The sequence below is a fragment of the Dendropsophus ebraccatus genome, chromosome 4 (genome assembly GCF_027789765.1).
Source record: "Dendropsophus ebraccatus isolate aDenEbr1 chromosome 4, aDenEbr1.pat, whole genome shotgun sequence".
NCBI lineage: Eukaryota > Metazoa > Chordata > Amphibia > Anura > Hylidae > Dendropsophus > Dendropsophus ebraccatus.
The window spans coordinates 29,959,857-29,974,247 of record NC_091457.1 but is presented as its reverse complement, the minus strand read 5'-3'; the positions used below and the strand labels follow the sequence as shown (position 1 = coordinate 29,974,247).

The following is a 14,391-nucleotide window of genomic DNA, read 5'->3' as shown; positions in this document are numbered from 1 at the left end:
AACTAAAGCGCAAAAACAAAAATTTGCACGGCCCTGAAGGGGTTAAGTCATGGACCTAGACACAATAAACTAGACTAGATCATGATTACTACAATGGGAACATTGTAGTAGGGGGAAGGAAGAGCCTTTATTTCTATATGGCTTCCCTTAGACACTTGTTTTGCACTACGTTTTTTGGGACTAAAAAATTGCCAGACGTTTTTTACTGCTTTCTTTGTGGGGGGGGGGGTTTCCTGGCACTTCTCATATTAGTGTTAATTACCATAGGCATTTTATTCTTTGAGTTATGTGATGTGTTTATTGTGTGATTTCAGGATTTCTATTGAAGAACTTGGGGGGAAATAGAACGCCCAAAATATGCGTATACAAATGACATTTTTTCTGGCTTTTTACCCCCCCATAGGGGTCTGTGAGTAAAAATTGCCATTGACTCTCCATGGAGGGAAAAGCTGTCATCCTGGGTCTTTGAAAGTGGATAGTGGTAGCTTTAAGTCACCATCAGCAAGCAGAGTTATAAGCAAATTATATTAGAAAGTTGCCTAATAATTCATGATATATTGATAAAACTTAGCTATTGATATAATAGGCTTGAAAAGAATTACAAGGTGAAAAATATTTTTATTTTGTTAAAAGAAAAAAAAATGAAATCAGTATCACATGATATTGGCATCATCCAAAGCATGGATCCGCATATAGACTATTCACCTACGGGCACATGAGCCCTTAATGACTCAGTCCAATCCCATCCTTGATGCTAAATACATGTCTCACATTACAGAGCTGTATTGTGCCTGAGGCCTCTTAGGCTGGGTTCACACTATGTATATTTCAGTCAGTATATGTATATTTCAGTCAGTATATTTCAGTCAGTATTGCAACCAAAACCAGGAGTGGATTAAAAACACAGAAAGGATCTGTTCACACAATGTTGAAATTGAGTGGATGGCTGCCATTTAATGGCATAATATTTGCTGTTATTTTAGAACAACGGCTGACTGAAATATACGTAGTGTGAACGCAGCCTTATGGTGCGTTTACACAGACAGATTTATCTGACAGATTCTTGAAGCCAAAGCCAATGGATTTGAGAAGAGGAGAAATCTCAGTCTTTCCTTTATGACCTGTTCTCTGTTTATAGTCTGTTTCTGGCTTTGGCTTCAATGATCTGTCAGATAAATCTCTCTGTGTAAACACACCCTTACACTTCCAGTGCATTTCACACATTGAAATGTGTAAAATCTGTAGAAAATCCAAAAATTCCATGTGGGAAAAAAAGCTGAAAAAACTGCAGTAAAAATGACATGTGCAAAGACCATCTGGCCTCACTGAAATACATAACTGTACATATAACACAGCAGGTCGATAAAAGGACAATGCAAAAAGCTAAGACAAACATCACATAAAAAAGTGGATGTAACTGAAATAATACCAGACGACAATGACATGACAGCTCAGATAACAGAACATTTTCAGTTGAAGTAATATGAAAATATGTAGTCAACAAGAAGGCCTTTGTAATGTATACAGTCTAAAAAAGGGGTCTTAAGGGGTCATCCATAAAAACATAGCTGCTTTCTTATAAAAAAAAAAATATTGCCCCTCTCATGCTCAGGTTGTGTGAGGTATTACAACGCTATTCACTTTAATGGAAACTAAGCTGCAATACTCTATAGAAACTGAGAACAATGGTGGCCCTGTTTCTGGCAAAAAGCTTCTAGTTTTTTCAAATCCTTTAAGTCTTTGCCATTTAGATGTGTATAGAGCTTTAGCTTTGGTTGTCCAGGCATGATAGGAGTTGTAGTTTTGCAACAGCTGGAGAGCCAAGGTTCCCTACACCTGGAATAGAGGTATAGACTTTTCCTTTAAATCAGTCAACAAAATAAAGAGAATACTTTATTTATAGTCCTTCTCCAAGTAGGTGTGCCCCCTGGTGGAGTAACAGTCTCGTGGCATATCACCTGGCTGGATGGCATTTGGGTGGTAACAGTCCTGATTTAAAGATCTTTTACATTTCTCTTCCTTATGGACATGATTATAGATGTATTGATCACAAACACATGATATGTAAATTCCATTGACCAGTGCACTAGGGATAGCACTTGCACCATGGAGAGCTGTAGTAGTATATACTATGGCCACAATTCGACTCCAGGCTAATTTTCTGTATCTTCTGATATCTGTGACATGGCATAGGTTGGGTATCTTGTCTCTTGGCAGTAGATACTGGTGGCTCCTAACAATACTGTCCTATTAGGAGAAGCTGGGACTGCGTATTTCAGAGAAGGTGGTCGGTGTGCAGTAAGGGGCTGCCACCAGTCTGTAGTGCCACCGCCAGCTTCTTGGAGGCGCGCTGGATTAAAGCACTTTCAGGATGCTGGTGTTGTAGGTGATGAAGATGGCTCTCCTGGCTGTCAGCTGTGAACCCACAGTCTTCACACACATAGAGCTTGGTCCTCCGTTCTTTGTAGGCATAGTTCTGTTGTACTCCATGGATCTTCTTCAGATGGGACTCCAGAGAGCAGCGCTGAGTAAAGGCCTTGTCACATAGGTTGCATTTGTAAGGACGTACTCCTGTAGAAGAGGAATGGAAAGTTTTGTTACAAAAGAAGCCATGTTTCACTGATCTAAGCAGCTTTGATTTTACCTGCTAGGCATTGTGTGGATCTCTGGACCAGAACATGGCCTTTTTGGAGGAAGCAGATAAGCTCAGCTTGCATGCAAACAGTCCAGGCTTTCTGCTGCACATAGCACTATCTAAGCCCCTCCCCCACCTCTGTAATTTGCATTTGTCTCTCTGCTGCTTGAGGCAAAAATCCTCTAACTACAGGCAGTCAACATCAATTTACAGAGAAGTGAGACACCTAGTGGCCAAGACTTTTTTTTTTTTTAGGGGTAAGAAGCCATTTGTGATAGAAGAAGTGATTTATAAATATAAAAGAAATCACCAAGGCATCACATGGAGGAAGTTTAAAATGTCAGTGACTATTTAAATCCTGTGTGACAAATCTGTAACAATTACGACTACATCCCTGATCCACATTAACAAATTACCTAGTGACACTGGTGTATGAACAGGCACCACCTATAGTTAAAATCAATGGGTACCTTAAAGAGGTACTCCGGGCTGGGGGTATTTTTCGTGTATGGCCGAGGGGTGGATATAGACGCCGCCGGTCACTTACCTCCCCAGTTCCAGCACCGGGTTCTAGAGTGTGCCACCCCGTTCTCCTGTCTCGCTGCTGCTTCCTGGTCTGAGCTGCGGCTTGAGATATGACGTCTCAAGACGGCCCAGCCATTCAGTGGTCGTAGCGGGGTCCCGCCTCGGCCTCTGAATGGCTGAGCTGCCTTGAGACGTCATGTCTCAAGCCGCAGCTCAGACCAGGAAGCGGGACGGGAGAACGGGGCAGCGCGATACAGGACACGGCACTGGAACTGGGGAAGTAAGTGACCGGCGGCGTTTATATCCACCCCCTCCCTGGCCATACACTAAAAATACCCCTAGCCTGGAGTACCCCTTTAAATTTGTTCGTAATTGTGGATCCACAATTGCGCACAAAACCCCAAAATGTGTGAATGTAGCCTTACTGTCATCACATCTGCAGGACTATGGTAGGAAATGTGGAACCTTTCACATAGATGTTATAGTAAATTGTTTGGAACTTCATGTTATGTAATTCACTTATAGTATAAAGGAAGTTGAATTTAATTTGATTCCTTAGGACCACTTGGACTGATGCTTGACATCCATCAATGGTCACTCGATTCTTAACGCAGACAGGAAACTTTGATATGTTTCCTGAAAGCTCAATCATTTCATAATTGAATAGCTCATTGTGCAGTGTATGCAGGATATCCCCTAGACTCAGATACTATCTATAGATTGCATAGGCATTCATCCTCTTACTACATTACATCCAGACCCAGCCAGGATCTTGACTGAAGCATAATGCTTAAGGCTATGTTCACACTACGTAAGCTACGTAGTAATCACGGCCGTTGTTGCATATGTACAACAACGGACGTGATTGCTACGTAGCTTACGTAGTGCTGACTTCTATGGAATCCCAGCCGGAGTGTATACACATAGTATACACTCTGGCCGGGATCCCTAGCGGCGCCACTAGAAACTGACATGTCAGTTTTCTGCGGCCACAATTCACTGAATAGCGACCGTAGAAAACCCTGTCAGTGCGTAACATGGAATTCAGCGGCGGTTAAGATCATCCGGCCGGTACTGCAGTACCAGCCGGGATGATCTTCTCTGACACCGGACGTTCCGTGACCTGTTTGGATCACGGAATGGCCGGTGTCATACAACGTGTGAACATGGCCTAAGGCTATGTTCCCACACAGTATTTTGGTCAGTATTTTGCAACCAAAACTAGGAGTGGATTGAAAACACAGAGACTATTGAGTGAATAATTGAGTGAATGGCCGTCATTTAATGGCAAATAATGGCCATTGTCTTGAAATAATAGTAACTATATGCCATTAAATGACGGACATCCACTCAATTTCTGCAGTGTGGTAACATAGCCTTTCGGTATTTTCAATCCACTCCTGGTTTTGGTAGCAAAATACTGTGCAAAATAATGTGTGAACATAGCCTTAACCAGTATGCTTCAATCAGGATCCAGTCTGGGTCTGGATGTAATGTAGTAAGAGGATGAATGCCTATGCAATCTCTGGATAGTATCTGAGAATAGGGGATACAGGATACATGAGTACTACATCCTGCATACACTGCACTATGAGCTATTCAATGGTGAAATGACTGAACTAAATGCAAAAATACTGTGTGGGAACATAGTCTAAAAATAAATTTAAAATTTTTTTTGCACACCATGATCACTAGGCAGCGCTATAGTTCCATAATATAATTTTATTCTGCTCCTTTTTTATAGTCATGATAGAGAAAAAAATATATACAAACATAAACCACTAGATGGCAGTATGGCTCCACATTTTCAAAAATTCCCAAAACAAAATAGAGGAAATACCCCATCTAGTGTCTGTAATTCCATCTTCAGCTTGTTAATATAGCAGCAAATGTCTCTTGTGACATACATTGTGACAGATAAAAACTCCATATACTTCTGAGCCCCATTATTTTTACCAACACTAATGTAAAGTGTATGACCAATTTATAGGGATCCCAACCAAAATCATTCCAAATGAACTAAAATCATGTTAAAGAAATAACCAAAGTCTGGTAATTATGTATAATATACTATAAAAATATTGAACATTTGGTTGCAGCAGCCTCTTCCTTAAAGGGGTATTCCTATCTGTCATGGGTCAGCATGTGCGCTGTGGCCTATTCATTCTGGAGAATTCTTGTCATCGGTAGTTGGATCACCACCATTAGCCTGTCACCTCCTATACTGTAGATAGGTGATAAGTTTTCGATATGGGTATACCCCTTTAATAGGTGACAATAGGAAGTGCAGCCATGTTGGATGAGACCTTTGAATTCCCATTACTAGGCTTTGTAAGAATGACAATTGACCGTCAGATTCTGAGAACCTGACTTTAAGGGTTTTCAGGTTGAGGTGTGATCAGAGCAGGCCTGACCCTCCATGATCTGCTGATCTATGAAGCCATATTTCTTTTGAGTGTGTAATCGACCTGTATCTTGTTTAATAAGTAATTGTGCTGCCAACCAGCTCATGTAGCGGATCAGAATAGCCAGTGCCGCCAGTATGGTTCTCAGCCGCTTTCCTCACCTGTATGGGTGCGTACATGTCTCTTTAGATCAAAGGTGTCATTGAATCCTTTCCCACAATGCTCACACCGGTGTCTCTTCACCTCGCTGTGGCACTTCATATGGCGGTTCAGCATCCTCTGGTATGTAAAGCTCTTGTCACACATTGTGCAGCGGAACAACATCTTCTGTTCACCCTGTTATGACATTGAAGACATGTAAAACCTTTAGTAAAGGCCAAAGCCATGTTCAGATTTCTGCTTCTTTAAGCTTGCTGACAGATGCCCCTCCTAGCTTATACTTGCCATACAAATAACATTAGATTTAGAGTCTAGAACATTCCACAAACTGCAAATCACTACAGCAAGTTGTGAGTAGACATTGAGCTGGCAATGAGAGATTACAACTGTGAAGGCTACATGACTGTAAACCCATCTCTTGACTATAATGCAGACTATAGCTCAGAATTAGAGATGAGCGAACCTCTTGAAATTCATTTAGGGAAGATATTCTGCCTATTAAATCCATACAGAATGTATGTCATATATGCAGCAAATCCTGCCTCAACAAATGGTTGCTCTTAAACATGCACTTGTTTAAATGGATGCAGGATGCCTGGCCAAGCAACTCCACTAGGGGGTGTAACTGCATGGAGCATAGCGTCCTACCTCTGGGCTGGTGGGCAGGAGCAGCGACATTGTGTGTTTCACAGCCTGGTTATCAATGTACTGAGTGTAAGCTGCGATGCATACAATGTTGCTGTTACCTCTGAATGGCCACAGACATTCATTAGCCCAGGCACCCTGCATCCAGTCCAACATATGTTAACTGAAAGGCAAGATATACAGTAATATATGCTTCTCCCAATATGTACAGGAGCATGTGCTTTCTGTGATGTGTCAGGGCATGTGCTTTCTGTGATGCTCCTCTTAAACAACTCTTCTACACTCACTGGTTAACCTCAGACCATTATGAAGGGGTTACCAAGAAGGAAGAGGAAGGGTTAAAGCAGAAGTCTGGTGTTTTCTAAAAGCCGTCATCCTGCAGGGTGAGGGGGAATTGAATTCAAGCAACAACTTATATCTTCCCATGCCCGCGGTGAGCTGCCCCCACCAGGCTCTGTGGTGTTACAACCCAGGTGATGGACTGGCCACTCAGCCAGGGTGGGAGGCCGCTCCAGTCACAGATCGACCGAGCTTCCAGTCCATCAGCCGGGACAGACATCCGGCAGGGATCCCGGGGCCGCTCCAGCCGCTCACCGCGGGCACGCGGAGTGGTAAGTTGTTACTTGAAATCAATTTTCCCCCTTCCCCTGCAGGCTGCCGGCTTTTAGAAAACGCCAGATTTCTCCTTTAAGCTTGCTGCTCTTAGTTGATTTCTCCTCAGTGGAGCAAGATAGTAATTGGCTATGAGGTGACCAATGGTAGGCCGCTATCTGGGGAGAAGTTTTTTCTGTTCTCCCACAGATACAGGCTTTGATAGGTGGACTTTGAATTAAGTTTTCCCGCTCTAACGTAGGACTGTCCCAAAGGGTTCCAGCAAGGGGACTGGTTCAGGGGTCAGCCTGTAGAATGCGGACTATCTGAGGTAAGACGTTTCTGTTGTTCCCCAGATAGGGTTGTGATAGGGGAAATCTTTAGTGGGAAGGTACTGGCAGGCTATTATATAAGTCCTGGTTGTTGGGCCAAATCCAGGATTTCAAGAAGAAGTGTTAGAGCAGTGCCTGACCCCCCCCCCCCCCCCCCTTTGTTTTATGGTTTTAGGGCCCTTGCAGACTGAGTAAAAGAAGTTGAATTTTCAAGCGGAGTCTGCACTGCGGATTCCGCTCAAAATTCTGCCTGTGCTATTACTTTAATGTGATTTCCATTGTGCCTCTGCTCTCCACTCAAAGAAGGAACATGTTTATTCTTTCAGCGTGGAGCAAGCGTGCAAGAGAAATCCCATTGAAGAAATAGGACAGGCAGAATGACAAGCGGAATCCGCAGTGCAGACTCTTAAAATTCAGCCTCTTTTACTCAGTGTGCAAGGACCCTTCCTGGTAAATTTGTTGGTTATGCTTGTGATGGTAGTGTGGGGTAAAGCCGTCTTGGAAGAATTGGGCTATGATTGATTTTATATTGATGCTGTTATTGTAGGATCAGAGCAGGAAGAGCTGGACCTTTTGTATTTATGGTTTATTTTAAAAATTAAAAAGTTATCTTATGATTTTATATTTATTAAATATAAGCCTGCTTTATTACTTCATGAGCCTTGCCGCTCAGTTAAAAAGACTCTGTCAGTATGTTTAGGCTGTCCTATCTTAGAGTAGCATAAACTAGTGACAGAAAAGCTGAACAGAGTGATGTATTACTTACATTGCTCTGTGCAGCTGATTCAGAGAGATCTCCTTGAATAACGAGGACCACACTCTAGTATTCTCTATTATGTGTGTGTTCTGAACAGTCCTGGATATTCATGAGCACCAGCTCCCTCACTGATTTGCAGTGTATAGGGAGACAGCTGTCAATCATCATCTGGGAGTGGAGGGAGTGGTGCAGCATAAAGCCCTTAAATAATGTGATATACTGTGCAAAATACCTGAGGGGAGAGCCTGAGCTCCTGATCTGGAGAAGATTGGCCGCTGCTCCCCTGTGTCTCTTCGTAGGATAAGGGGCTTGTTACACAGCGCAGGTGCGGAAGAGATAGATCCAAGGCCATCTCATTATCGTACTCAGGTCCCACATTTTTCTGGGGAACATATTCCAAAGTCACTGTATTGGTATAAAGAGACACAGTCAGATGTAGACATTGTTCAAGATATCAGGACATAACAATATTATGATAAAGAATATAATGGAGGACAATGATATTAGAGCTCTCAGAAGGCCTAACATCTTTCTGTAATAGGACAGAACAAGGATTCCTCCATTTACTTTGGCCTTACATTCAGGGAGTGTCTTATTTAGGGGGTGGGGGGGGGCTTACTTTAGGCTAGTTGGTAGGCTTGTTGGGGTTTCTTATCTTAGGAGTATGTTTTATTTTCGGAGAAACACAGTTTTAAAAAATCCAAAGTTTTTCAGTATTTATCAGCTACTTATCAGCTATTTAGCAGCTGATAAGTACTGGAAGACTTGAGTTTTTTTAATAGAGGCAAATTACAAATCTTTGGCACCAGTTGATTTGAAAGAAACATTTTTTTAGCTGGAGTTGCCTTTTAATCCCTGGATAGTTCAGTGGATTTGTGGTTGGCTGAAGGATAGATATCAGAGGGTTGTTGGTAGTGGTGTATATTCCGAGCAGAGACTGGTTACAAGTGGTGTGCCACAAGGGTTTGTTCTGGGTCCTATTCTGTTTAGTATGTGTGTAAGTGACATAGGAGAAGGTTTGCTAGGTAAGGTTTGTCTGTTTGCTGATGACTAGAAATGAGCAAATACAATAATAACAGTGTGAAGCGCTTTGTTATCTCTGCAGTCCACTCATCAGTCAACTGCCTTTTACCTCACTGCTTCTCCGTGCTGCTCCTCCCATGGTGCTGGGAAAAGCTGGATCCAGTCCTGGGAATGTGGGAAAACTTCCCCAGGACTGGATCCAGCTTTTCCTGTACCTGGGGAGCTTCTCCCACTTTCCCAGGAATGGATCCAACTTTTCTCAGGACCCGGGGAGGAGCAGCACGGAGTGGCAGTGAGGTAAAAGGCAGCCGACTGATGAGCAGATTGTAGAGATAACAAAAGGCTTCACATTGTTATTACTATAAATTTGCTCATCTCCACTGATGACACAAAAGCGTACAATAGGGTTGATAATCCTGGACATGTCAGTAATATGGAAAATTATTTAGCTTTGTTAGATAAGTGGTTCAAACTATGAAAACTGCAGTTCAATGTTTCCAAATGTAAAATAATGCACGTGGGGAGGAGGAATCCTCTATCCGAGTATCACATCGGCAGTTCTGTATTGGAAAAGACTTCAGAAGAGAAGGATTTAGGGGTAGTGATTTCTGACAGCCTGAAAATAAGTTACCAGTACAACCAGGTGGCAGGGAAAGCAAATCATATGCTGGGCTGTATAGCTAGAGGTATAACCAGTAGGAAGAGGGAGACTGTGATCCTGCTCTAGTGAGACCACATTAAAGGCATTCCACGTCTGCGCGGAACACGAAACATGTGAATGCGGCCTAACACCTGGCTTGTTGTTATTCCAGTAAATCCATAAGGTGTGAGAGAGGTTAAGGCCATGACTCTATGCTTGCTTATCTGGTTTTTCCACATCAAACCATTTTTTTTTTTTTAAATGAATTTCGCTTTAAGCGTTTTAAACAGGAAAGCGCCATTCCTAAACTCTTTTACGAAAAGCTTAAAGCTCACACCCCCAAATTTTCTCCTCTAACAAATTTTACAATTGACATGACATGTGACATTTCTCCAGACACTCATCTAAAGAGAAGAAGTCCATCACAATGGCAGAGATCAGTAGCGACATACTTTATGTCACTCTAGCCAATGCTTGGCATCTCAGACTTGTGTGCGGCTCCTTGGCCATGGGTGTCTAATCCATGAAACCCACAACAAAGAGCCCTGGAGGAGGTATAAAGGCAATTTCTATCTTGGTTAAGATTATTATAGCTAAAGACAAATGATCTTCAACCAGGGCCTAGGTTGGCACTTGACAGTCCTGTTCTGTCAGGTTGTTTTGGCCTACTAATTCATGGCTATGCTGTTGATGTTTCCACTCCACAGTGACATTGCTCGCAGCCGACCAGAGCAGCTCTAGCATGATGTGCAGCACATCTGACAGACTGAAAGGAACCTGTTCACCATGACCCATTCAACTCCACTGTTTGCCTATAGATATTGAAAGGCTTTATGCTTTACTTTATGCACCTGTTAGGGTGTGGTTGACATGGCTAGGAGAGAGGTACTCTGCTGCCCATGTGATGCACTACAACTGATATTATAAGTATAACCTGTCTAGGAGAGGTACACTGCTGCCCCTGTGGTGCACCACAGCTGATATTATAGGTATAACCTATCTAGGAGAGGTACACTGCTGCCCATGTGGTGCACTACAGCTCATATTATATATAAGTATAACCTATCTAGGAGAGGTACACTGCTGCCCATGTGGTGCACTACAGCTGATATTATACTGTAAGTATAACCTATCAAGGAGAGGTACACTGCTGCCCATGTGGTGCACTACAGCTGATATTATACTGTAAGTATAACCTATCTAGGAGAGGTACACTGCTGCCCATGTGGTGCACTACAGCTGATATTATACTGTAAGTATAACCTATCTAGGAGAGGTACACTGCTGCCCATGTGTTGCACTACAGCTGATATTATACTGTAAGTATAACCTATCTAGGAGAGGTACACTGCTGCCCATGTGTTGCACTACAGCTGATATTATACTGTAAGTATAACCTATCTAGGAGAGGTACACTGCTGCCCATGTGGTGCACTACAGCTGATATTATACTGTAAGTATAACCTATCTAGGAGAGGTACACTGCTGCCCATGTGTTGCACTACAGCTGATATTATACTGTAAGTATAACCTATCTAGGAGAGGTACACTGCTGCCCATGTGGTGCACTACAGCTGATATTATACTGTAAGTATAACCTATCAAGGAGAGGTACACTGCTGCCCATGTGGTGCACTACAGCTGATATTATACTGTAAGTATAACCTATCTAGGAGAGGTATACTGATGCCCATGTTGTGCACTACAGCTAATATAAGTATAACCTATCTAGGAAAGGTATATTGATGCCCATGTTGTGCCCTACAGCTGATATAAGTATAACCTATCTAGGAGAGGTATACTGATGCCCATGTGTTGCACTACAGCTGATATTATAAGTATAACCTATCTAGGAGAGGTATACTGATGCCCATGTTGTGCACTACAGCTAATATAAGTATAACCTATCTAGGAAAAGTATATTGATGCCCATGTAGTGCCCTACAGCTGATATAAGTATAACCTATCTTGGAGAGGTATACTGATGCCCATGTGTTGCACTACAGCTGATATTATAAGTATAACCTATCTAGGAGAGGTATACTGATGCCCATGTTGTGCCCTATAGCTGATATAAGTATAACCTATCTAGGAGAGGAACACTGCTGCCTCATATAGTGCACTACAGCTGATATTATAACGTATCGCCCTATCCGCTACTAATGTGTATTACTGTTTTTCTATTGTACTAATATATATAAACATGTTTATAGAGATGTTACTTGTGAGTTTATCTGGGTTATCATGTGATTGGCATCCTGGAGCATGGTTGTGTTTGTTCATGTTGTTATACTGATGAAGTGGATGTAATTAGAAGAGAACTTTGTGACTTTCTGTTGTTTGGTTAGTGATACTGTTTCCAGGGCCTGCATAAGGGTTTGTTCCTATCATGTGAGTAAATGTATATTTGCAGGAATAAAACAGTTAGGCTATGTTTACAATTTTTTTTATTTTTGTGCACGGCTCAAAAACTGACCACATAATAGGCTTTTTTTATTTAGTTTCATTGAACTCAAAGGAAAAATGCAAGTTCCCTTTTTTACCTTTTTTGGGGCATTTTTATTCCAAGAAATGGCTGGTTTGCAAACTGCAAAATAGAGTACAGGCTGCAGCGACCACTAGAGGCAGTGTTGAGGCTAACTGCATACTGTTTTATAATTGAACTCAATGCATTGTCAGTATGCAGTCAACTCCTAAGCTCTCTCTAGTGTTGGAGGCAGACAAAAGTTTATGATGTAACTGTATATCTATGCATAGGAGGATGTCTGGCAGCTATACAATGACACAATACACTTCAATGTGTGTAGTGGAGGGTAGGGCATGATGATCAAAATTCAAAAGATATATATACATATATAATGTCAATTTCAGAGACCAGGACAGGGAGTATATTTAGAAATTTTTGCCTTGGTGCCAATAATTGTTGTCCTGATCTGACACCTATATAGAGAAATGTCAGACCGTTCAGGTGATCTGTAGGAAATCTTTATATTTATGTCAATTTCTAGAAACATTACTTTGACTTTTGAAGCTATAATATGAAAATATCAACTGTTATCAATATATCAACTAATATCAAATTTACTAGGTTGTCGGGAATTAATGTCACCTACTCCTCAAGTGACAGGCTGTGTATATGAAGCTTGACTATGTGGATTTTATGGACTATGATATACACAAGACTAGTGGCCTTGCTCTATGACTGTATAGGTAAAGCTATGTTCACATTGGCTGCTTCCTATTCTGTGAGGGTTCTGTAGCATCATGGTTGTGTCAAAATGATGGAAACCTTAAGTTCCGCCAATGGGATCCATCAGGAACACAGATCTATTATAGTGATTCCATTGTTAACAAAGAGTAAAAATTACATGACAATAATAGATGGTTCACCTGGAATGTAGAGCTCCCCTCTGTCCTCATCAGGCACTTCACCCCACTTCCTCTTCCAACTTCCCAAACTTGACTTCTTCACCAAAAAAGCCCTGGGCATTTTGGACTCCTTTAAAACCTCCCAGAAGTATCTGATTATAAAAAAAACCTCCAAAGCTCCAATAGTTGGATGAGCCAAATTATTTCATGTGATGAAAACAAATGTCACTTCGGAATGACTTTGAGAATTGAAATTTAGCCGTCAGTCAATATTAAAATAGTCCACTCGGTTCTGGATACAGGAATCTTCGAATTATAGTGATATAATATATATAAGCCAAGTCTAGTTTCTAATTCCAAAGCGGATTCTTTTTCTCTTGAAGAATAATTGTAATTGCCAAAAATAAAAAGATATGGTAAATAGAATATAAAATGAGTCACGGTGGCGATGATATTATTACAGGTATCCAGGAACTTCATTCAAGATATAATCCTACAAGATATAGAGCCCACTGTTGTCGGGTATCCCAAGGTCGATCTTACTCTATATCCAAATGATTCACGAGTGTGACAAGTCCATGGGTTACCGATTTGTTGTCATTAAAGATGAGACAATGGAATGGTATAGATCATGAAATGACTTCTCTGTCCTATCTGAAGTCCAGGAATGAGGTGAACATCATGTGAGTGTCCAGAACGATTGCTCTTCCAAAGCTGGAATCGACATGGATGAAGTGTGAGTGTCTTCTGTAAAGGAACCAGTTGTGAAATAACGGTGGGGGGAGGATCGTCTGTATTATTATTTTTTTTCATCATCTTCTGTCAACCTGTTGAACCGGTTTCAAAACCGCTTGGAGTGAGGTGGAAACGCTTCAGGGAGGAGATGAAGATTGGTAAGGTGGGGACATGGCTTCTGGGTGGGAGAAAGAAAGGACCCACACCCTGACCTGCACATACATTGCCACATGAAAATCAAGTAGCTCTTGTTAGGAGTATGTGCATGAGCCTGTTAGAAGGGTGTGTATATTTTTGTGGTGTGAAAACAGTGACACACAGTTGCACAGTGTTTGTATGTAGGACACGTAACTGTCATGTCTTAATACTCTACAATTGTCCCGCTGACATAAGAGTGGAAGGAAATAAGCCAGGCAGCCATTTCTAGGGCCGTAATTCCCATCTCCTATCTCATGGTGTATCATTCTACCAGTCCGCCTATTATAACATACAATAAACAGGATAATGCATTGTAACATTCAGCATTCTCATACCTATACACTGAAAGTGGTAAAGCCGATCACAAATCCACGACA

The 14,391-nt window shown here is 41.7% G+C and overlaps 1 protein-coding gene across 1 annotated transcript; it reads right to left on the bottom strand.

The window, feature by feature from the left end:
• Positions 1–598: 598 nt before the first annotated feature.
• OVOL1 (ovo like transcriptional repressor 1) lies at positions 599–13,831 on the bottom strand. Its single transcript, XM_069968240.1, has 4 exons — positions 13,103–13,831; positions 8,282–8,454; positions 5,727–5,901; positions 599–2,571 (listed from the first exon to the last, which is right to left on the bottom strand). Exons 1-4 carry the CDS (start codon positions 13,200–13,202, stop codon positions 2,276–2,278), a joined length of 744 nt encoding a protein of 247 aa, XP_069824341.1. The 5' UTR covers positions 13,203–13,831; the 3' UTR covers positions 599–2,275.
• Positions 13,832–14,391: the final 560 nt, after the last annotated feature.

Bases quoted from the DNA above. Each gene is read 5' to 3' on its own strand.
- OVOL1 (XM_069968240.1), bottom strand. From the start codon at position 13,202: ATGCCCAGGGCTTTTTTGGTGAAGAAGTCAAGTTTGGGAAGTTGGAAG. The intron at 5,902-8,281 runs GTATTTTGCACA...ATGTCATAACAG, and splicing joins AGCTCAGGCTCTCCCCTCAG to GGTGAACAGAAGATGTTGTT. The intron at 2,572-5,726 runs GTGAGGAAAGCG...CCTCTTCTACAG, and splicing joins ACATGTACGCACCCATACAG to GAGTACGTCCTTACAAATGC.